This window comes from Lynx rufus, unplaced genomic scaffold (genome assembly GCF_022079265.1).
Source record: "Lynx rufus isolate CCGP_SWC_20201006 ecotype Redwood Valley unplaced genomic scaffold, mLynRuf1.p SCAF_14, whole genome shotgun sequence".
NCBI classification, from domain to species: Eukaryota; Metazoa; Chordata; class Mammalia; order Carnivora; family Felidae; genus Lynx; species Lynx rufus.
In genome coordinates this window covers 1340856-1364818 of record NW_025814828.1, presented here as the reverse complement: position 1 = coordinate 1364818, position 23963 = coordinate 1340856, and the positions used below count along the sequence as shown (strand labels likewise).

General features: G+C 49.3%; 1 protein-coding gene across 8 annotated transcripts in view; it reads right to left on the bottom strand.

Moving 5' to 3' along the window:
* Positions 1-6142: 6142 nt before the first annotated feature.
* Positions 6143-23963, bottom strand: part of XG (Xg glycoprotein (Xg blood group)) — a 34452-nt gene continuing 16631 nt past the window's right edge. For 3 of the 8 annotated variants that reach the window (XM_047075842.1, XM_047075846.1, XM_047075848.1), the window contains exons 5-13: positions 23559-23612; positions 22079-22132; positions 18233-18295; positions 17133-17195; positions 14184-14234; positions 12272-12313; positions 10342-10377; positions 9111-9227; positions 6143-7760 (exon numbers count right to left, since the gene is read on the bottom strand). In XM_047075842.1, coding sequence (XP_046931798.1) covers positions 7744-7760; positions 9111-9227; positions 10342-10377; positions 12272-12313; positions 14184-14234; positions 17133-17195; positions 18233-18295; positions 22079-22132; positions 23559-23612 — 497 coding nt within the window. In that variant the 3' untranslated portion in view covers positions 6143-7743. The remainder of the gene's footprint in view (positions 7761-9110; positions 9228-10341; positions 10378-12271; positions 12314-14183; positions 14235-17132; positions 17196-18232; positions 18296-22078; positions 22133-23558; positions 23613-23963) is intronic. The other 5 variants (XM_047075843.1, XM_047075845.1, XM_047075844.1 and 2 more) reach the window with 5 other exon arrangements.

Sequence of the window (23963 nt, the reverse complement as noted above, 5' to 3'; positions counted from 1 at the left end):
GGCTCTGTGCTGACAGCTCGCAGCCTGGAACCTGCTTCGGATTCTGTGTCTCCCTCTCTCTCTGCCCCTCCCCCGTTCATGGTCTGTCTCTCTCTCTCCCTCTGTCTCAAAAATAAATAAGTGTTTAAAAAATTTAAAAAAAGATTCTCGGGGAGTGCATGAATCATACATACCATTGTCTCTCTTTTGTGTCTCCTTCCGAATTTTTATTGTGAAATTTAGCAAACACAAATAACCAACACTTCCTCTTTTATTGATGATTTCCTGACATTGTTGTGCACGTTGTTTTAACAGATTTTTAAGATTGTAGACCTAGGAAGAATATATACAAAAAAATGAAATTTCTGAAGCTCTAAGACCTAGCTCTCCTTAAATATATTTTTACAAGCAATATACATATATATTAAAAATATATACATATAAAATATATTCTATACATTATATTATATATCCCATATCTGTATATCTATATTATATTATATTATTATATTATATATGTTATATAAATATGAGATATCTATATCTTATATATCCCATGTGTGTATATCTTATATATGTAAGATATTATATATAATGTCATGTAAATTCTATATATCACATATTATAATATAGATAATTGTATTATATATGATATGTATCAATATATATTATAAATCGCCTATATATCTGTCTATATTATATGTTTGCTACATAATAATTATAATATGTTTATATATGTTTATGTTATAAACATATATAAACATTATATTACATATACATATACATGTATGTAATATATATATAACATACATATACATGTTTATATATGTTTATATAACAAATATATATAAACATATTATAATATATAATTATATATTATATATGATATATATGATTACATATTATATATACATATACATACACATGTTTATATATGTTTATATATACATATATACATATATGTAATATACATATGTATACATGTACATATGTATTTATGTATATATATTTGTGTATATATGTGTATATATACATATGTACATGTATATATATACATATGTATATATGTATATATATATTTTATGTTATATAAACACATATAAACATATTATAATATATAATTATATATTATATATGTTATATATGGTTACATATTATATATGATATGTATCAATAATATATGCTATAAATCACATATATATCTGTCTATATTATGTTTATTATGTAATAATTATATGTTTATATGATATGTTTATAATCTATATATTATATATACCATATATTATATTTTCCTATACTAATTTATTAACAAATATAATAATGTATATGTATAATGCATATATAATTATATGTACATAAAATATATATCTTTTTCTCTTCACCAGAGCTCATTAGAATCACAAGACAACACAGGAGCCATCATCAGCTAACCTACCTTATCTCCACTTGGAATTCTGCACCCCAACTTTTGTCCTCAGCCCCAAGGTCTCATTTGCGAGGAAACTTGATCGCATGACATAAAATCGGTGGCTCTGCACTGCACAACGTCCCTTCCACTCTGAACAAAGCCCTGAACTCTCTAAGGAGTCTGCAAGTGCATAATGTAAAACATAACCCTCTGGGGAGCCTGGGGACAGCAGCATTTGGTGTCTCGAAAAGCAATTATCACCTGCACCCAAATGCCTGACACAGCTGCAGAATCTCTCGCCTCACAGCCCGCAGGGAAGCTGTCCGCACCGTGGTTCGCAGCAGTGAGGCCAAGGAGATGAGGAAGATGTCACTTTTGCACAGTGCTCTTAGCAGGTGTATCTTGGGCACGTCCAGAAGTCCGATGCAGGCACAACAAGGCACCTGTATGCAAGGACCATCCCGTCAGAATTCCAGAAGAGAAGTCCTTCAAAGTGTCGGGAAGGAAAAATTCCTCCTCTACCCTTCAAGGTGTTCCAGCTGGTTCAGGAACTAAATCAACATGAGACAGACTAACCAGAGGAGAAAAAAGACCCAAAAACCAAAAAACAAAAAACTTCGAAGGTTTGTTACGTGTGCACAGAGGCCAATGAAATTGATAACCGAAGAAATGACCAACGCAGGCAGTTTTTATACGTTTTAGGTGGAGATGATACATTTGTGAGAAATGGACAAGATAAAAAACAAACACACACACACAGATTTCAGGGGCTGTACTAGTAAGGAATTCTGAACAGAATTTGGGCCGAGGCAGATAAGAAAAAGGAAGGTTTGCATACACAGCTTTTTCAGCTTTAAAGCCCCAGTTTCTGGTGATAAGGGTGTCTTGTTCCTTGTTAGTAAGAGAAGGTATTTTTCATACAGGAAACTTGTTTCTTGCTTTCAAGGGGACAGACGAGGGTCTGAGTGAACTTGCACTGGCCATGAATTAACTAACTTCTATTTAAATAATAGGTTTTGTTTCTTAAAGTTGACATATACATGAAATCATATGGTATTTCTTTCTTTCTCTGACTTATTTCTCTTAGCATAATACACTCTAGATCCATTCACGTGGTTGCAAATGGCAAGATTTCATCTTTTTTTATGGCTGAATTATATTCCATTGTACGTATACATATATATCTCTAGATACACACAGATATGCATATATCTAGATAGATAGATATAGTAATAAAACTTTCCAAATCGAGGGTCCCATCACTAGTTTATGAGCAAAAAGAAGTAAATAATTTTTTTTTGAAACAAAGCTAAAGCCAGGTTACTTATTTGGTTCAAGTAATTTGTTTGGCCATGTTTCTGACATTCTGACAAACAAACAAAAAATTCAAGGCCCGTGTGAAAGTGGATTAACGTGTCCTGGAAAGGTTGATGGGTTCAGAGCAAGAATTAGCTTTCAGAGTCCCACATTACACGGCTCGAGGACAGAATAAGGATCCTGAAGAACTGTCCCAATGAGCAGAGCCCCCTTGGTGCAGGTTGGGGACCATGTGTCATCACTGCTTTGCAATACCGGATCGGAACAAGTTTGACGGGCTCTGAAATCCACCCACCCTCCGTATCACATTCCACCTTGACATTTCTCAGCCATCAAAAAGAAAGATCGGTGAGCTTTAAGAACAACCGTCTCACACAAGACAGCAAGAACAGACAGTCTGGGTGCAAGTCCCCATCTTCAGGGACACATAAATCTGATAAGACACCCAGGGATGCAAAGAAAAAGGAAGTAAACTCAATGAGCAAACAAACACAATGTCAATAAACACTTGCTCAAGATAGAGGCCATGGTGGTAGGGATGGGGGGGTAGGGGTGCCCTGGGATTGGGGACAAATGCACGAGTCCAGGCAGAGCCCTGGTGATGTATCATGAGGAAGAAATTTTAAGAAAATGATTAATGTGCTCTCATCAATGCTCAAATTCTCTGGAACAAAAAGCAACCCAAGGTACAGTGAATTGTCCGATGGAAGATAAAATACCAGTGCACATGCAGATCCTGTTTACAAGTCTCCACAACAAGCAAGCTTCATGTAGTCAGAAAAAAAAAAGGCAATTTGAAAGTCAGATTCTGTAATGTCAGTTCAATCATAAAGCCATTACTGAGCCACATCTATCTATCTATCTATCCATCCATCCACCTATCTGTCCATCCTTCCACCTATCTATCCATCCATCCACCCATCTATCTATCCAACCATCCATCATATGTATCTGTATATCTGTTTACCTATCTACCCATCTTTCTATCCATCCATCATATCTATCTATCTATCTATCTATCCATCCACCCATCATATCTATAGATATATGGATCATATCCATTTATCTATCCATCCATCATATCTATCCATCAACCATATCTATCTACCTATGTATCATCTATCTATCTATCTATCCGTCCATCCACCTATCTATCCATCCATCCACCTATCTATCTATCCAACCATCCATCATATGTATCTATCTATTTACCTATCTACCCATCTATCCATCCATCGTATCTATCTATCTATCTATCTGTCTGTCTATCTATCTATCCATCCACCCATCTTATCTATAGATATATGCATCATATCCATTTATCTGTCTATCCATCCATCCATCATATCTATCTATCTATCTATCTATCCATCAACCCTATCTATCTACCTATGTATCACCTATCTATCTATCCATCATCTATCTATCTATCCATCCTATCGGTCCATCAAATATATATACATATTTATAGATACCTATTTTTATATATCTTATAGAGTATACATTGTATATATATTTATCTTATATAGTATGTGTTTTATATTATATTTTATAGTATTTATATACATAAGTATATTCATATATATTTATATACATGAATATAAAAATATTTTTTAAAAATAATATATTTCATATTTATATTTTATAGCACTTATATACTTAAGTATATTCATATATATTTATACATATATAAATATATATTTTATAAATAATATGTTATATATATAATGATATATAAATTTATATGCACAAATATGTTGTGTATATATATTATATAATGCCTATATGTCATTACAAACTTGTATTGAATTATCACCATGATTACATTTATAGTGAATTTACCATGGAAAGAAGAGGGGAATCTTCCACAGTCCCTGAAAACATCATCTGTGCGTGTCCAGCGGTGGACGCCTGCAGACTCCAAGCGAACACGCTTGTGGAGAGAGATCAGAGCTCGCCCGGGTGTGTTGTACAACTGTGCTACCACACGGTGTCCGTGTCAGGTGTGCACGGTGGCACGGGACACACTCCCACGTTGCCGCGTCTGTTTTGTGGCGAGGACACCGAAGACGCGCGGGGTCCACAACTGGAAGCTTGTACCCTTTTATTAGTAGGGTCTGAGGGTCAGGACCACAGGAGAAGGGTCCCTCCGTGAAGACACCCCGGTCCTGGCACAGCAGCCCCGCCCCCAAATACACCCCAGATCTCTTCACTGCAGAGGGGATCATCTGCACGCAGATAGAACTCTCCTGCAGCCTTAGAAATAGAGGTGGCACGCCATTGGCCAGAGCTGTCACATGACTATCATAGCGTGCAAAGGGTTCTGGGAATTGTAGTTCGCCTGGGAAGCCTGGAGTCTGGCTAGGGCGCGGTTGATTCAGAAGAGGCACAAGGCAGGTTTGGTGGGGACAGCCTCTATTCTCGAACACTCTGTGTGTTTCATTAGTGTCCGCAGATTTGATTTCACGGTCTCATCTTCTAATCTGACTCTAAGAAATATCCTATATATTTCATTGAACCTAATTCTATTTATAATAAGGAAAAAAGGTTATTTGTATTTTTTTTTCACTCATCTGCACCTGCAGACCTCACTACCTACCGGGCACGGCTGGGACTGCTTGTGACATCTCAGCTCCTACACCCCCAGCATCCGGGCGAGGCACAGCCCCGTTATTACACCCACCCTTCAGGTGCAGTTCCTGCAGCCCAGAGAGGTCGTGCAGGCTGCCTGCAAGGTGCACAGGAGGTCACACATATGGATGCAACATGTCGTGACCTGTGCGTGAGTTTCTCAGGGCCGCCACAACAGAGCCCCACACACCCAGCAGCTGAAACAACAACACACGTTGATTCTCTCTCTCAGCTCTGGAGGCAAGAAGTCTGAGATCCAGGCAGCGCAGGGCAGCGCTCCCTGTGAACATTGTACGGGAGGGGCTGTTGCAGACTCACCAACTTCCGGTTCCCCTCTTCTCCTTTTTTTTTTTTTTTTAATTTTTTAAATTTATTTTTATTTTTTATTTTTTAAATTAATTTATATATTTTTTATTTTTTTATCTATTTTTATTTTTTTAACGTTGATTATTAAGAGACAGAGAGACACAGAGCGTGAGCAGGGGAGGGGTGGAGAGAGGGGAGACACAGAATGTGAAGCAGGCTCCAGGCTCCGAGCTGTCAGCACAGAGCCCAACGCGGGGCTCCAACCCACGGACCGCGAGATCACGTCCAGAGCGGAAGTTGGATGCTTAACGACTAAGCCACCCAGGCGCCCCATAATCCGTCTTATTCCAAATGGTGCCAACCTGAAAATGTGTTTCTGGGGGGAGGGGTGAAGGAAGGCCACCCAGTCCTCAGATACCTGCCAGGTCCCCCGGGATGGAGCGGAGACCATCTCAGACAGAACACACACCCAATGGACACACCACCAGGCCCAGGACGGGATTTACTCGATGCCTTATGATTTTTATTTTCCAGTGCTGTTTCATCAACGTCGGTGGGAAACAAAGAAGACGTCTTTTTACTTTATTTTTTTTTTTACATTTCTTTTACACGATAAAAATGTACTTATGGCAGGTACAGGAAACCAATGGACGTATGTCGTTATGAATGCTTCCATTCCGTCCAGGAGTGTCTGTGACGGTGTGAATGTGTCTGTCTGTCCACACACACGCATACTTTTTATCAAGACTCAAAATAAACTCCTACCGAAACCCACAGAAAAGACTACAGAAAGAGTGTTGGGGCCACGAGGCTTTGTCACTTGATGGGGACACTGGAGAAACGTCGGAGGACATTCCCATCTCGATAGCAACCAGATGGTAACCACGGCCATCTTGAAAGTGCTCCAATCACATATGAATCACATCACGTCAAGAGCGTTAGCTGTAAATTCCCTTTTCTATTTGGGGAGGTATTTCTAGGTCTTTCTGCGTTCAAGTCCTCCCTGGAGACCTACCTCCCAGTTCATAACCATGAGCATGGTGCATACAACAATTTAGGACTTTCCTGGGCCCTCCTGATGAGTTCTGGATTGCAGTAACTGTCTTCATGTTCAGTGCTGATATTTAGGGCAAACTCCGAAAGTCCTATAAGCATTTACGTTAGTTGGATGAAACTCTATCAATGAGCCCAAATCCTTCCTTTTTCCCAGCTTCCCCTAAAATGTCGCTAAAATAGAAGCAAATACCTAGTATGCTTTTTAGATGCCTTAGGACTTAGAATTTTCTACTCCAGTAAAAAGGGGCGGAAAAAAAGTAGAAACCAAGGAAAAGGATGCCATTGCCTTCAACACAGTTGCCTACAGACTATCACATGAAAAATAATACGGGAAGACTCAACAGGCACCAATCATGACTGCCGGCCCCAATTTTCTCCCTTCCCAAAATACCAAAATCCTAAGATTTCGCAGGAAAAAAAGAGAAAAAGTCTGCACAGATTGCCCACGATGTCTTGCACATCAGGGAGTGTATGCACCAGCAACTGGAAATGCCAGCCTTACTGTGTGCTAATAAGGGTTACATGGTCACGGCCAGCACGGAGCAGCGGGAATCCTGCTGTTGCAGCTGGAAGAGGGTGGTGCTGGCTCCTTGAGGAAGACTTCCCATGGATCAGGTTTCTCCCCAGAGCCCGCTGGAAACCCTCGGAGGGTCCCCCAAAACCCCCAGAAGGAGACAGCACCCCACAGCCCGAGACCCCTTATGCCTTTGCACCCCCGTTGTACTTTGGGACAATGTGCGCATCCTGCACCGTGAGGTAGTTCTGGGGAACCCACCACAGCCTCACAATCTGGTCAAAGGAGTCATCGAACGTGCAGGTCAGACCGTCTTCTTAGGACCCAAGGCTTGGCTAACTTATCTTTATAAACACCCCCCTCCCCCGCCCGGCGGATTAGAAATTCTTTGTCAGGCAGCCGGTCCCCTCCAGACAGAGACGCTTTAGGGTGGCGATGACGTCCGCAATGGAAGGAGCTGTCACGGGAGCAATACACGGGGACCTCGTCTACACTGAGCTTCTCTCAAAGCAACCGCGGGATCCTGAAGCCGTCACACGTGCTCTGGTTCTGTGAGGGAAGACGGGGAACACAGTGTCACCGCCAGGGACAAGAAAACTCCTCTGTGGCTTGATTTTCAAGCATTACCACGCTTTTTATGCTTTGCGCTCTTGAGGGCTTTGAACACCCTCAACGAACCAGCCACTCTATCTTTTTGGTCACAGCTAATATTTTTTTAGGGATGTGGTTTCCTTAACCTTCAAAGTCTCTGATGCGGGTGCTTTCATTCCTTCTAGTTTACAAAATAAATGTGAATCGCGCTCAAACAACCCACTGTAAAGGAGGTCTGTCACCCCGTAAGTGGCAGCCCGACCTGATAACCGTGTCCCCAAAAGCTGTGCTAGGCCGACTGTGGGGCTGCGGCACACATACAGTTCACGAGGTTGTGCACTGCACCGCATCCTACCTAGAAGGGGCCAGTTCACCACATCGTGTGCACCCTTGCCTGTCTGAGGTCCCTAGTGTGAACAGAAGGCTAAGCGTCTGACTTGGGCTCAGGTCACGATCTCACGGTTCGTGGGTTCCAGCCCCGCGTCGGGCTCTGTGCTGATGGCCCGGAGCCTGGAGCCTGCTTGGAATTCTGTGTCTCCCTCTCTCTCTGCCCCTCGGCCACTTACACTCTGTCTCTGTCTGTCTTTCTCTCTCTCAAAAATAAATAAACATTAAAATGAAAAATAAAATAAAATAAAACCCAGTTCGGCTTTACAGTCCTGCTTCTCCAACGCCCACACGTTGTTCACGGACTCGGTCCCCCTCTCCCCGCCCCCACCCCGCCGGACTTTCCGGGGGGACCCGGGGACAGCGGAGACGCAGGCCGGCTGGTCCCAGCCTGCGTTTGGTCAATAGCCCGCATCCGCCAGCAGGGGGAGGCCCCGGGCAGGCTTTGGGGTTTTGACATCCCTTCTGGAAGGCTGGTTTTCACAGCGACCTTAGGGACAGGAAGGAGGGGAGGGCAGACACTCCCTGCAAATCCCAGACCCTGTCAGACGCAGGGGGCTCTCGGGACCCAAACTCAAGACACTGTCGCTTAAACTCGGAGCTGCTGTTTCCACAACAGAGGCCCCCGTGTCTGTCCCAGGGCCCTCCCCGCAGAGATGTCCTCAGGGCCCTTCACTGACCACCTCTGCTCCCCAAGGACCGCCACCAGCCGGGCGCGTGATTCTCCAAACCCAGGAGCCTGTACCCAAAGTGGGACCAGAAAACCACGTGTGCTGGCTTCTCCCAAGTCCCCATGTGTCCCTCGCAAACATCCCAAGTGAAAACCGTGTCCTCGTGCCAGGGTGCTAGGCTGGCCGTCACCAGAAACAGCCCTGCTGAGTGACAGGCTCCGGAAGGAGCTTTCCAGCTCGAGACACTTGCCTCTTGTCCTGAAACAATTTCTCCTCCTGTTTCGCTGGAACCACCCCGTGGCAGCACCCACCAGCATGACCACCAACACGGACACGATGGGGGACACGATTTTCGCTATCGTGTTACCTGCCGGGTGGAGACACCGAGAGGTTCTGAGAAAACACCCCGCGAGAAAGCCGTTGGTATTAAATGCCTCCACATTGTCACGTCCCGCCCTCCCCGCCCTCAACTCCGGACAAAAAAATACATAGAATCCGAACGAGGAGCCAGAGGAAAGGGTTCTGCGCCTACCCCGCGTGGACATCAGTCAGCACGTCCTCCCCGTGCAGGACGTTCAAGATAGAACGGTGCCTGTGAGAGGCATTTGATTGGTTTTTCGTCTGCCTGTTGAATTTGACGGGTTTGTACCGTTTTCCAAGTCGAATGTTTATGCAGGCCAAAGAAAATATTTTTTTTTTTCTTCAACCAAAACGTGTCCCGACAGCCACAGGTCTGGACTCATTCACACCCCACAGGCTGACGCCTTCAAGGGAACGTTACCGCACAGCTTTGGTTTCTCCCGTGCAGGACCTCGTGTGACAAAAGTCAACACTTGGAAAGAGAAGTCGCTGCCTGTGTGGACACCCACCCCCTGCGTCTTGTGTCAGGCGGGGTCGAGCCCCTGGCGGGTCGTAGGCAGGGATCCTTGGCCCCCATGGCACCTTGGCTTGGATATCGTCACCGGAGGGAAGCCTCGCGTGCCCGGACCCCACCCCAGCCTGCCATCGTCCCCCCCCCCTCTTGCCGCGGGACCCCATACATTCCGTGCAGCCGTGTGTCTGGGCCGGATGTTCGTCGGTCCCCTGGACCGCACCCGGCCCTGCGGCCGGCCGTGCGCTCTGGGGGCTTCACGAGGGCACGGCGCCCGTGCCCTCCTTCCTGTTCTCCTTCTCGGCCTCCCGAGCTGTGCGTTCAGCAAAGGACAGCCCTCAGTGGCACCGACACAGGCCCACGATCCCCACCGTGCCCTCGCGGCCACCAGGCATCTGGCCGCCTGGCGCGCGCCCTCCTTTCTCCTTCCGTGAGCCCCCGGGGCGCTGACCGCCCCCCGAAGGCACACACGGCTGTTCAGGACCTTCCTTCCAAACGTGAAGACGGCAGGTGCTCCGTCAAAGACCAGAGGCGGGGACCACGCGGGCCTCGCGCACCCCGTGAGAGCGTGTTTTTATTAAAGACGCGGGGCGTGGCCCCGACCCGTTACCTTGCTGGTTGCCGTACGTGGAGTATCCGTCTCCGCCTGGAAGGGGAAGGGGAAGGGCACACGGTCATGAGTGTGTTCCAAGGCGCGTCCAGCCCCGGGCGCTGGGCTCGCGGGTCCAAGCGCAGCGCACGACAGGCCCCCATCGCGGGGAGCCTCCCGCTCCCAGGGAGGCGGGGACAGCCGCAGAGGGAGCAGGTGTGCACGCCACACGACATGGTGACGGGGGGCAGGCCGCGGTGGAGACACACGGGGGTGCAGGTTCCGTGTCAGGGGTCGGGGTACATGCCCATGCACACATGTACGTGCAACAGATGTGAGCTCACACTCACATTCATGCATGTGCACACACGAACCGATGTATGCACGCATAAGCACACACACGTGCGTGCCTCTGCACGTGTACACGCCCACACACAGACCTACACACGTGCACACACCCACGTCCACACATGGACACGTGCACGCCTGCACACGCCCACACACAGGCCTACACACGTGCACACGCCCACCACCACACATGGACACACACGTGCACGCCTACACACATGTACACATCCCCACACATGCCTACACACGTGCACACACATCCACACACGTGCACATGCACACCTCCACACATGTACACACACGTGCACGCCTCCGCATATGTACATGCCCACACACCTACACATGTGCACACACCTCCACACACGTGCACACGCCCACCTCCACACATGGACACACACGTGCACTCCTACACACATGTACACACCCACACACATGCCTACACACGTGCACACGCACACCTCCACACGTACACACACACACGCATGCACGCCTCGGCACATGTACATGCCCACACACATGCCTACACACGTGCACATGAACACCTCCACACATGTACACGCACACACATTCATGCCTCCGCACGTGTACACGCCCACACACACGTGCACACGCACACCTCCACACATGTACACACACATGTGCACGACTACACACATGGACACACCCACACACATGCCTACACACGTGCACACACCTCCACACGGGCACACGCACACCCACATGCACACACGCACACCTCCACACATGTACACGCACACACGTGCATGCCCCCACACATGTATGCGCCCATCTACACACATGTGCACGCACCCCTCCACACTTGTGCACACACACGTGCAACGCACACCTCTACACATGTACATGCACACACGTGCACACCTACACGCATGTACACACCCACACACATGCCTATACACGTGCACACACGCCACACACGGGCACACGCAGACCTCCACATACGTGCACACCCACACCCACATGTCCACACACACGCCTCCACACATGTACACGCCCATCTACACACATGTGCACTCACACCTCCACACACGTACACGCGCACCACACAAGTGCACACGTACACCCACACACGCCTCCACACATGTACACGCCCATCTACACACGTGTGCACTCACACCTCCACACATGTACACACACACCACACATACACACGCCTCCACACATGTACACGCCCATCTACACACGTGTGCACTCACACCTCCACACATGGGCACATGCCCACCCACACGTACACACACACACCACACATGCACAAGCCCACACGAACACCAAGCACGTGCACACACACCTCCACACACACGCACACGGCCACACATGTGCAAGAAACACTTGCACACGCGCACCGCACACTAACGCAGACGCACATGCACGTACACACACACTACGAACTGTAAGCAGGGCTCACTTCCTTCCAAGAAAGGGAAACAACTTCGCTGATGAGAAAAGCACACGAGTTAGACCCAGCTGGTGACCTGGTGTCCACACGGGACACAATGCGACCCGCCCCCCGCCAGCGTGCAGTCGGTGTTAGTTCTCCCCGAGGACAGCCCGTCCTCGCACGGCGCAAACGAAACAATCCCTTTACCATAATTATTTCCGTAAGAGTTGGGTCTAGAACGCCCTCCTCCTGCGGGACAGAAAGAGCACGTGAACCGGAACCCCGGAAGTTTCCGGGGCGGCACCGAGAACAGCAGCACACCCGACCCAAGATGCCGCGTGAGGCTGGGGAGATGTCGAGGCCGCCCTCCCCGTGTAACCGAAAGGTGCACTGTCCCCACGGCGTGGCCTCTGACCGCAGGGGACTGGAAGCTGAGGCCACACTGCACCGCCTTCGGCTCACGGGGCTCGGAACCCCTCACCCCAGAGGATCAGGGGCCCCATGTGATGATGATTGCCAAGTTTTAAAGAAAAAAATTTCTTTTCAGGGCACCTGGGTGGCTCAGTCGGTTGAGCGTCTGACTTCGGCTCAGGTCATGATCTCACAGCTCGTGAGTTCAAGCCCCACGTCGGGCTCTGTGCTGACAGCTCGGAGCCTGGAACCTGCTTCGGATTCTGTGCCTCCCTCTCTTTCTGCCCCTGCCCCCGCTCATGCTCTGTCTCTTTGTCTCAAAAATAAACAAACATTAAAAACAATTTCTTAAAAATGGCATCTGCTCTTGGCCGACAATTTCCCATTGCGTTATGGGAACAGGGCCATCTACGGGGTGACGGATGTCTGTCCCTGTCACCTTTACTTTGTAAAACGGGCTGTAAACTATTATTTCCTCATCCCAAGGCTGCGGAGATTCACGGACCACATCTCCAACAGGACCCCGACGCCTTGCAAATGCACCCATATCAGTCGTAACCCATCAGACCGTGACTCCATTCAGTTCTGATGCTGAAAGCCCGTAACCCATGGCAAAGAGAAAAGTAAATTCACGCTTTGCCTTTGACCCGTAAATTGACTGACGGGTCGACCAAATCAGAGGGACAAGTCTGCATTTATAAGCCCTGGGACGTCATGGGCAGAACGGGGACCCTGATTAACGACCCTGTATCACATCAGAATGCGAATGTATCACACCTCAAAATTGCTAAGGGAAGGGGGCGCCTGGGTGGCTCAGTCGGTTCAGCCTCCGACTTGGGCTCAGGTCGTGATCTCACGGTTCGTGGGTTCGAGCCCCGCGTCCAGCTCTCTGGTGTCACCGCGGACCCTGCTTCCGCTCCCCTGTCTCTGTCCCTTGCTGCCTCTCTCCCACTCATGCTCTCTCTCAAAAATAAGTAAGCATTAAATTATTTAAGTTGCTAAGGAAGTAAATCTTAAAGGTTCTCATTTCAGAATAAAAAAAATAAATAAAATTTGTAACTATGCATCCCGATGCGATGCGGGACCAGCGGACTTACAGTCCCAATAATTTTGCAACATGTCACCAATAGGGAACTGTTACTTTATATACATAGAATGAATACAATGTTTACGTGCATTGTGTCTCCAATAAAAAAAAGGAAAAAACAATCCGTAGCCTTTTCTTTTCCCAGCATGACATTTTGTCGTCAGTCTTCCCTTACAGAAGCAGACAACGGCTGAGAGCTTCAAGATCGCCCGCTTACTTTGAGATACACTCAGTGTAGACAAGACCCCCATTACTTCCTGCTGTGGACACTTCCTTCCCTTCCTGCCAGGATCTGCCCGCCCAGAGTGTTTTCTGTTTGCAACGGTCAGCCGCTGAGCCGTGTAACAAAGATCCCCCCACACACCGATTCACTGGCTGCTGTTCCCCTAGTGTCAGTTGCTCTGTTTCTCACTACCTGCGTGCACACCTGGGTCCCTGGAGGGCAGGAGGCAGGCCAGCCAGAGGGTCAGTGCAGACAGGGCTCCAAACCCCGCACACCAGCACAGAGCCAACAGCCAAGACCGCAGGAAGAAATTGTTGTGGGGATGCAAACAGGAGCCCTGGAAATACGACACCCCCCCGCCGCCCTCGCCCTCCGGGGGGCCCAAGTGTTGGACGTACCATAGGCGTTTCCGTGGCCGTCATTGTTGGGATAGTAGCCACCACCGCCAGCTGTGGGACAGAAGGCAGATTTCAGCTGCGCTCTGCTGGGACGCACAGGGTTGCAGCAGGCGTCTGCTTGGGTCGCTGGTGACGGCACCAAGCCATGCCCAGGAGTCACCCCAAAGGGAGCCCCATACGGCAGCCAAGATCAGGGGCCATGAGGGCACATCCAAGGGTGCCTCCAAAGTCACAGCTTTCTGTAGGAAAATTCATGCCCAGGCAGGCACCCCCACAGAAAGCTCTGTGCGGGGTGCCTGACGGGGCTCAGGCGGTTAAATATCGGACTTCGGCTCAGGTCATGATCTCCCGGTTCGTGGGTTCGAGCCCCACGTCGGGCTCTGGGCTGACAGCTCGGAGCCTGGCACCTGCTTCACATTCTGTGTCTCCCTGTCTCTCTGTCTCTACCCTGCTCACACTCTGTCTCTCTCTCAAAAATAAACATTTGAAAAATTAACAAAAAAGAAAAAGGTCTGTGCCTTCAGAGAGCACGTATGTATCCTGATGGCACCAGATAAATGCAGGTGCATCCATCCCTGTCCTGCAGAGACATCTGAGCAGGACCAGAGACCCAGACACAGGGTCACCGTTCTGAGAAGGAAGGCTGGGAAGGCGGTCCCCACCATCAATGCTCTGTACCAAAGGCTACGCATTATTATCGTGTGATCATTACTGCAATAACGAGTCAAAGTTATTTGTTGCTGGCGTTCCAACATGGCAGAAAAGATGCGTGTGTGAGGCCCCTCCGCACGGTATCGGGGAGAAGTCCTCACGTACCTCTTCTGGACACTCGCAGGACTCGACACAGCAGAAACCTCACAGCTGTGCACGAGACCCTCATACGTTACCCCCTGGCGGACACAGCACCCGTCTGTCTCGCAGAGGGCGTGTGCTTTTATTCACGTATGAAAATGCCTATGAAGGGGGTCACTTTCTAGTCACACAGAAAACACTGCGTGAAAGCTTTCTATGCACGTGTGTATGTGTATGTGTGTGAGGGTGTGTGTGTGGACAAATACACACACATAGATATACACACAAATATACATATCTACATATGTAAAAGTAGATATACACATACACAGATATAGATATTATTTATCTGAAACTACTTATATAATGACACACATATAAAAATATACATATGTATGTATAAAGGTATATAAGTATACATACAGATATGCAAGTAACTATATATAAAAATATACCTACAGATAAATATACATATACACAAATAAAGATACATTTATCTAAAACTACATATATAATGATACACACCCATGAAAGTATACATATGTATGTATAAAGGTATATAAGTATACATAGAGATATACAAATAACTATATATAAAAATATACCCATATATAACAGTATATATACACTCAAAATACATACACAGATATATAAAGCTGTGTATATGTCCATATATAAAGGTATGTATATACATATATAAAAATGCATCTATACACATGTATAAAGATATGTACAAAACTAGTGATATAAAGTCTATCTATAATCATGCACATACAAACATATATACATAAAGATATATGGAAACACATATATAAAGGTATGTATACACACTGTATATAAACACGTATGTATTTATAAAAGGTGTATATGCAGAGATGCATAAATATGTACATACACATATAAATGTGTATATATAAATATATAAAAACGGATATATGATAAATATAAAGACATACAAATATGTGCATATGTATATAAAGGTACATATACATAGAGATATATAAAGATATATTCATATATAAACGTGTTTATGTAAACATATGTAACACGATATATACATAAGTATAAATATATCAAAATATGTACATACATCTTATGTATGTACATATGTACATACATCTTATGTATATAAAGATGTACATGTAAATATACATAAAGGGATAGATACGTAAAGAAAGATACAGGGACTTATGTATCCAGAAGTGTATATGTAAATATACATAAAGGGATATATATGTAAAGACAGATACAAGGACTTATGTATTCAGAGGTGTATATGTAAATATACATGAAGGGGTATATACGTAAACAAAGTTACAGAAATTTATGTATCCAGAGGTGTATATGTAAATATACATAAAGGGATATATACGTAAACAAAGTTACAGAAATTTATGTATCCAGAGGTGTATATGTAAATATACATAAAGGGATAGATATGTAAAGAAAGATACAGGGACTTATGTATACACAGGTGTGTATGTAAATATACATAAAGGGATAGATATGTAAAGAAAGATACAGGGACTTATGTATCCAGAGGTGTATATGTAAATATACATAAAGGGATAGATATGTAAAGAAAGATACAGAGACTTATGTATACACAGGTGTGTATGTAAATATACATAAAGGGATAGATATGTAAAGAAAGATATAGGGACTTATGTATCCAGAGGTGTATGTGTAAATATACATAAAGGGATATATATGTAAAGAAAGATACAGAGACTTATGTATCCAGACGTGTGTATTTACATAAAGGGACGTGTGCATACATGCAGATTTGGAGAGATGTGCGTACATAAAGCCCTGCACACAAAGCGGTACGTGGATATGTGGACATATGGAAGTGTATGCATAAAGGCCCGTATGCACACGCCCGAGCAGAGGCCGTAAAGGTATGCGCACACACAGGTCCATTCGGGCACACGCTCGCGCACACGTGCGTACACACGCCACCACCACCTTCCAGGGGAATCTGCCCCGTTTCCAGTCTCGCCCGCAACCTGCGCCTCCAGAGCGTCAGGGGTGTGAGGCCCACTGCACTGCGGCATCGGAGGGGCCGCCCCGCACCCCATGTTCGCGAGGCGCACCTTGCACCCAGGCGGGACCCGCGGCCTCCCCCCAGTCAAGTGAGAGAAGCCATGGGCGTACCTGCGGGTGGCCTGGGCCTGGGCGGGTAGCGGCCGTCATCCTGGTCCCTGTTCCCAAAGTAACCTGCAGGGTGCAGCACAGAGCACTCCTCAAACCCCGCGCAGACAGCCCCCTGTAAACCCAGCCCGTGTGACCCGACGCGGGCAGCTTAGGGACAGCGGGGCGGACCCTTTCCAGGACGCCAGGGCGCCAGAACCAAACTGTGGGTGGGATGCCATCATTCCTGCGGGGAGAGCGCGGGGGGCAGGGGGGCCCAGAAGCCCGGGAAGGGCAGCTGGTGGGACAGACCCCGTCTGATCAAGGGAGATGCAAAACGGAGAGGAAGACACCCAACCCCAGGACCTTTGCACATGCCCTCTGCACTCAACACAGGCTACGCTTCCTGCCTCAGCCGCTTCGTCGGACCCCACGCCTCCCACACTTATCCATCCATTTGTTTCTGCCCCCTAGCACGCTGCAGGGGGCCACATTCCGTCGATGACCACCGAACCCCCATGCCCAGCACCAGGCTTGGCCCATCCAGAGTGCTCAATTAACTGCGTTCAAAGTCCTCCATGCAAGCACATAGTAAGTGCTTAATTAAACACTCGGCATTTCCTCCCTGCAGGCACATAGTAAGTGCTCAATTAAACACGTCAGACTTCCGTGGTGCAAGCACATAGTAAGTGCTCAATTTGATAAAACTATGACATGGAAAAGGCCTGTAGAGGCTTCTCTGATTTCTTTCTGGAAGAACTTCTCCCTCAGCGACGCTGCCCCGAGCACTGGGGACCCCAGGAAAGGGCTTTCCCGCCCTGGAGGGCTCATGACATCTCACTGATTTTGCTTAAAGGGGCATCTCCCGAAATACGTGTGAGCAGAGAACAGCTTCCATCATGAGCCCTTACTAACATCTTGGAGGACACTGCACCCCGCGACCCGAGATTTAGGGGGCAGCACGGGGGGCGCAGGTGAGGGATTCAGGGGTGGGCCTCGTAAAAGACCGTCTGGATCTTTCGGAAGCATTGGCATCGCACCCCCAAGGGGACAATTCCAGGCGTGAGTAAAGGCCACACCCCGTGCACCCCGAGGGCTTCTGAAACGCGTCTCCGTGCGCTTACCTCCACCGCTGTCGGAACCTCCGGGCTGGGGGCGCGGGGGTGGCCTCGGCCGGGGGTAGATGCCTGTCGGAACACAACGCCGCCATTTCAGGAAAGTAATGACGCCTTTCGGCCATCGGCCAGCCGCACAACTGAGGAAGCACAGCCCCCCCACACGCTGAGCCTGCCACCGAGACCTCAGTGGTCTCTCCGGAGAGCCAGTGGCCGTAGCAGGGACGCGTGCCCTCCTCGGGGTGACCTGTCCCCAGCTCGACTACCCGCATCGCCTCCTGGGGGACCCCCCACCCCGAGTATCTGGGGAACGAGCCTGCACAAAACGCTTCTGGGAGCCGCCTTGCAAACGGGGCGCCCTCCCAGGGTGGGGCACATTCGGTGTATTTCCCCCACCTCATGCAGGTCTGCCCCGGGGGGGCATCCGACCCTGAGACCTCCGCGTGGTTCGGAACTTCACCCCCAGCCTCCCAGGGAAACCGATCGCCTAAGCACAAGGTTTTTCGAAAGGGGAACTTCGAGATGCAAAACTGTAGAAACGGCCTTGTTTAGGGTTGGAAGCAATTTCCCTGAAGTAAGGCAAAGCTTCCGTATCGATTTCATACCGTGGCCACAACAAATACCACAAACGAGGCCGGCTGAAGCAAGACACATGTATCCCCTCCTGGTCCTGCAAGCTGAGAGGGTAAGGTCCAGGAAGGGCTGAGGCTGGGGGTCTGAGGTCCAGGCAGGGCCGAGGCCAGGAGTCTGAGGCCCAGGCAGGGCTGAAACTAGGAGGCTGAGGTCCAGGCAGTGCTGAGGCTGGGGGGTCTGAGATCCAGGCACGGCTGAGGCTAGGGGGCTGAGATCCAGGCAGGGCCAAGACTGGGGGATCTGCGATCCAGGCAGGGCCGAGGCTGGGGGCTGAGATCAAGGCAGGGCTGAGGCTGGGAGTCTGAGATCCAGGCAGGGCCGAGGCTGGGAGGTTGAGATCCAGGAGGTGCCGAAGCTTGGGGTCTGAAATCCAGGCAGGGCAGAGGCTGGGAGTCTGAGGTCTAGGTAAGACCCAGGTCCGAGGCTGGGAGTCTGAGGTCCAGGTAAGGCCGAGGCCTAGAACCTGAGATCCAGGCAGGGTCGAGGGTGGGGGTCTGAGATCCAGGCAGGGCCGAGGCTGGGAGGTTGAGATCCAGGCAGGGCCGAGGCTGGGGGCTGAGATCAAGGCAGGGCTGAGGCTGGGAGTCTGAGATCCAGGCAGGTGCGAGGCGAGGAGGTTGAGATCCAGGATGTGCTAAAGCTTGGGGTTTGAAATCCAGGAGGGGCCGAGGCTGGGGGTCTGAGATCCAGGCTGGGCCGAGGCTGGGGGTCTGAAATCCAGGCAGGGCAGAGGCTGGGAGTCTGAGGTCCAGGCAGGGCTGAGGCTGGGAGGTTGAGATCCAGGCAGGGCTGAGGCTGGGAGTCTGAGATCCAGGCAGGGCTGAGGCTGGGGGTCTGAGATCCAGGCAGGGCTGAGGCTGGGGTCTGAGATCCAAGCAGAGCTGAGGCTGGGGGTCTGAGATCCAGGCAGGGCTGAGGCTGGGGGCCGAGATCCAGGCAGGGCTGAGGTTGGGAGTCTGAGATCCAGGCAGGGCTGAGGCTGGGGGTCTGAGACCCTTGCAGGGCTGAGGCTGGGGTCTGAGATCCAGGCAGAGCTGAGGCTGGGGGTCTGAGATCCAGGCAGGGCTGAGGCTGGGGGGTCTGAGATCCAAGCAGGGCTGAGGCTAGGGGGCTGAGATCCAGGCAGGGCTGAGGCTGGTTCCTCCTGAGGCCTCCCTCCTTGGCACGTAGACGCCGTGTTCTCCCCGTGTCCTCACGTGGCCATCTCTCCGTGCGTGTCCGTGTCCTGATCTCTTCTTTGAAGGACACCGGTGTTATGCTCCCAGGACCCACCCTAAGAACCTCATCTTGACCCATTTACCTCCCCAAAGACCCCATATGTAACTAGAGTCCCATCGGGGGGTCCTGAAGGTTAGGGATTCAACGCACAAATGGGGGGACGGGGTGGGGCACGTCCATCCGTGGCCCCCTCCTGGTTGCTTGGAAGCCAGTGTGGGGACCCTGCTGCTGGGGTCAGATGAGAGAATCAGAGAGCGAACCCGGAGGTTCTGGAAGGGGCGTGTGTAAACACCAGGAGCTCAGGGGGATGCCCAGAAGGAGCGTCCTCACGGAGCAGGTGTGTGCAGGGGAGAATCTGAGGTTCTCCTACGTCCGTGTGCCAGAGACCCCACCACCGGGCTCAGGGGGGCCCGTATTCGTCCTAAAAGATCCAGAGCTCATTCTCGCTGCATCGGGGCCCCCGATAAATCGCCCAGCAGCCACACGTCACAGCAGGTGGCCCTTTCTCAACGTGGCTCCTCTGTGACCATCTGCCTTCTGGAACAGAACGTTCCGGAACGCCCCACACCCAAGGGACTTTTCAGGGCCGCTGTCAACAGTGCGTCTTCCTTCTCAAGGGACACATCCAGGAGCCCCGGGGCGAGCCAGGGGCCAAGCAGGGGACTTCGGGGGGCCGGTTGCCCTAATCACCTTCTCACCAACCTCCCCTGCCCTCTTGGTTTCGTGTGTGCGTTGAGTTTAAGCAAAACGGGAAAACTGCTCCCAGATGGCATCGGCAGCTGGCGCCCCTGAGTCACAGAGGGTCCCCTCCCACGCTGGGCCTCGCCCCTCACTTCCCCAGGGACTGAGTCACCCCGTCCTGCTGATTCATCATACACATTTAACCCCCCATTTCCCCAACACCGGGAGCAAGAAACACTTCCTGTGAGGGACTCCCGTGGATTCCTCGTAGAACAAGGCTTTAAAAGTAATTTCCGGGGCGACTGGGTGGCTCAGTCGGTTCAGCGTCCAACTTCGGCTCAGGTCATGATCTCACCGTCGGTTCAAGCCCCGTGTCGGGCTCCATGCTGACCGCTCGGAGCCCGGAACCTGCTTCGGATTCTGTGTCTCCCTCTCTCTCTGCCCTTCCCCCGCTCACGCTCTGTCTCTATCTCTCAAAACTAAATAAAAACATTTTTAAAAATTTAAAAAAAGTGACTTCCAGGAGGAGGAAAGGCTCAGGCACTTGGAGGTGTTAATGCCGGACAGAAAGTTTTAAAAGGTGAGGGTGCATGGTGACAAAAGCACCGTTAACCGCGGCCGTGGGTGCTACTGTTGATTTTCAATTAGGTATCGGCTTCCTTGGACCCTGGTCCTGACGCTGGGCAGCCCCTCCTCGAGGAGATGAATTTTCACGCATCTCAGTGCCAGAACGGGATTCCGGGACCGCTTCTGGAAGCCTTTGACTTAGCCCTGCTTCACGCGGCCCTAACCCGGTCTGGTTTTACCTTTTCAGCGCTTTTGAATTGCTAAGGACTTTACTGACTTTGTCCTTCAATGTTTCCTTTCAGTTAACTTTTTTTTTGTTTTTGTTTTGTTTTAACTTTTTTTTTTTTAAAGAAATCTATGGGAACATTGTCTGCCAAGCCTTTGAACCCAAGCACACACTGAGGATAAATGATGTACAGTACACAGCACACCCCACGTGGGCTTTTTTACGGGACAGAATTGGGAACCGTGGAAGCAAGCGAAAAAGGAAACGTCCTCAGCCTCATTAAAAATGCATTTCAATAACGTTCACTATCCGCCAAGCAGACCCTACTTTGCAGCGGTCGGAGGAACGGGAAATAAAATGCGTGCTGCGGGTTCACCCTGCCAGCTCCCCCTGCTTACGGGTGAGACTCGGTTTCCTGCAGGGAGAGCCGTTCCCTACCTCAAAGGCGGCTGGAGGAAGACCCGCAGGGGAGACACGGCAGGCTTCATCCAAGCAGGGTGGAGAGGAGTCTGAAGAGGGACAAGACTTACCTCCGCTGTTGTCGGGCTGTGGGTGATACGGGGGCTTCGGTCTGGGGTAGATGCCTGCGGGGAAAATGACAGTGCCCTCTTAGCAGAGAAAAGTAGCCTTCTGTTGGCAGCAGGTTGTAGATCACGATAGAGGCTCTACTGCGCTCACATCTGCTGCCCGTGGTGTCACAGATGACCATGGACCATGGAACGTCCCTGAATCTCTGGATGTAAAAATCTCAAAACTAGAACTTAAAGAAAAACCCCACAAGGGTGCATGCGCGCACACACACACACAGACACAAACACACTCTAACCGCTCATTCACCCACCCATCCATCCACCTATCCATCTATCTATCTATCTGTCTATCTATCTATCTATCCATCTATCCATCCACCGACCCATCCATCCATCTATCCATCCACCGACCCATCCATCCATCTATCCACCCACCCGTCTGTCCATCCATCCATCCATCCAACCATCCATCCATCATATGTATGTATGTATCTATCTATCCATCCATCCACCTATCCATCCATCCATCCATCCATCCATCCATCCAACCATCCGTCTCTCCATCCATCCATCTATCCATCCACCCACCTACCCATCCACCTGTCCATCCGCCCACCTGCCCACCGCCCACCCACCCATGCATCCAGCTATCCATCTCTCTCTCTCTCTATCTATCCATCCATCCATCCACCGACCCATCCACCCATCTGTCCACCCACCTATCCACCTATCCACCTATCCATCTATCTATCCATCCATCCATCCATCCATCCTTCCCTCTATCCATCTACCCACCTATCCATCCATAGTCAATATTTCCTTTTACTTAATTTCTTTAAAGAAATCTACGGGAACAGTGTCTTCCAAGCCTTTGAACCCAAGCACACACTGAGGATAAATGATGTACAGTACACAGCACAATGCATGTGGACTTTTTGGCGGGACAGAATTTGGAACCGTGCAAACAAGCGAAAAAGGAAATGTCCTCAGCCTAATTAAAAATGCATCGCGGGGCGCCTGGGTGGCTCAGTCAGTTAAGCGTCCAACTTCAGCTCAGCTCATGATCTCACAGTATGTGAGTTCAAGCCCCACATCAGGCTCTGTGCTGACAGCTCAGAGCCTGGAGCCTGCTTTGGATTCTGTGTTTCCTCCTCTCTCTGCCCCTTCCCTGCTCATTCTCTGTCTCTCTCTGTCTCAAAAATAAATTAAAAAAACATTAAACAAATTTTTTAAAAATGCATCGCAATAACGTTCACTATCCACCAAGCACACCCTACTATGCAGCGGTCGGAGGAATGGGAAATAAAATGCGTGCTGCGGGTTCACCCTGCCAGCTCCCCCTGCTTACGGGTGAGACTCGGTTTCCTGCAGGGAGAGCCGTTCCCTACCTCAAAGGCGGCTGGAGGAAGACCCGCAGGGGAGACACGGCAGGCTTCATCCAAGCAGGGTGGAGAGGAGTCTGAAGGGGGACAAGACTTACCTCCGCTGTTGTCGGGCTGTGGGTGATATGGGGGCTTCGGTCTGGGGTAGACATCTGCGGGGAAAATGACAGTGCCCTCTTAGCAGAGAAAAGTAGCCTTCTGTTGGCAGCAGGTTGTACAACAGGAGCGTCAACACCACGATAGACGCCTCGATATTGCACTAACATCTACTGCCCGCGGTGTCACAGATGATCATGGACCACAGAACGTCCCTGAGCCTCTGGGTGTAAAAATCCCAAAACTAGAACTTCAAGAAAAACCCCACCTGGGTGCGCACTCACACACACATACACAGACACACACACACTCTAACCACTCATCCACCCATTCATCCATCCATCCATCCACCCATCCATCCATCCATCCACCCACCCATCCAACCATCCACTCGTCCATCCATCCAT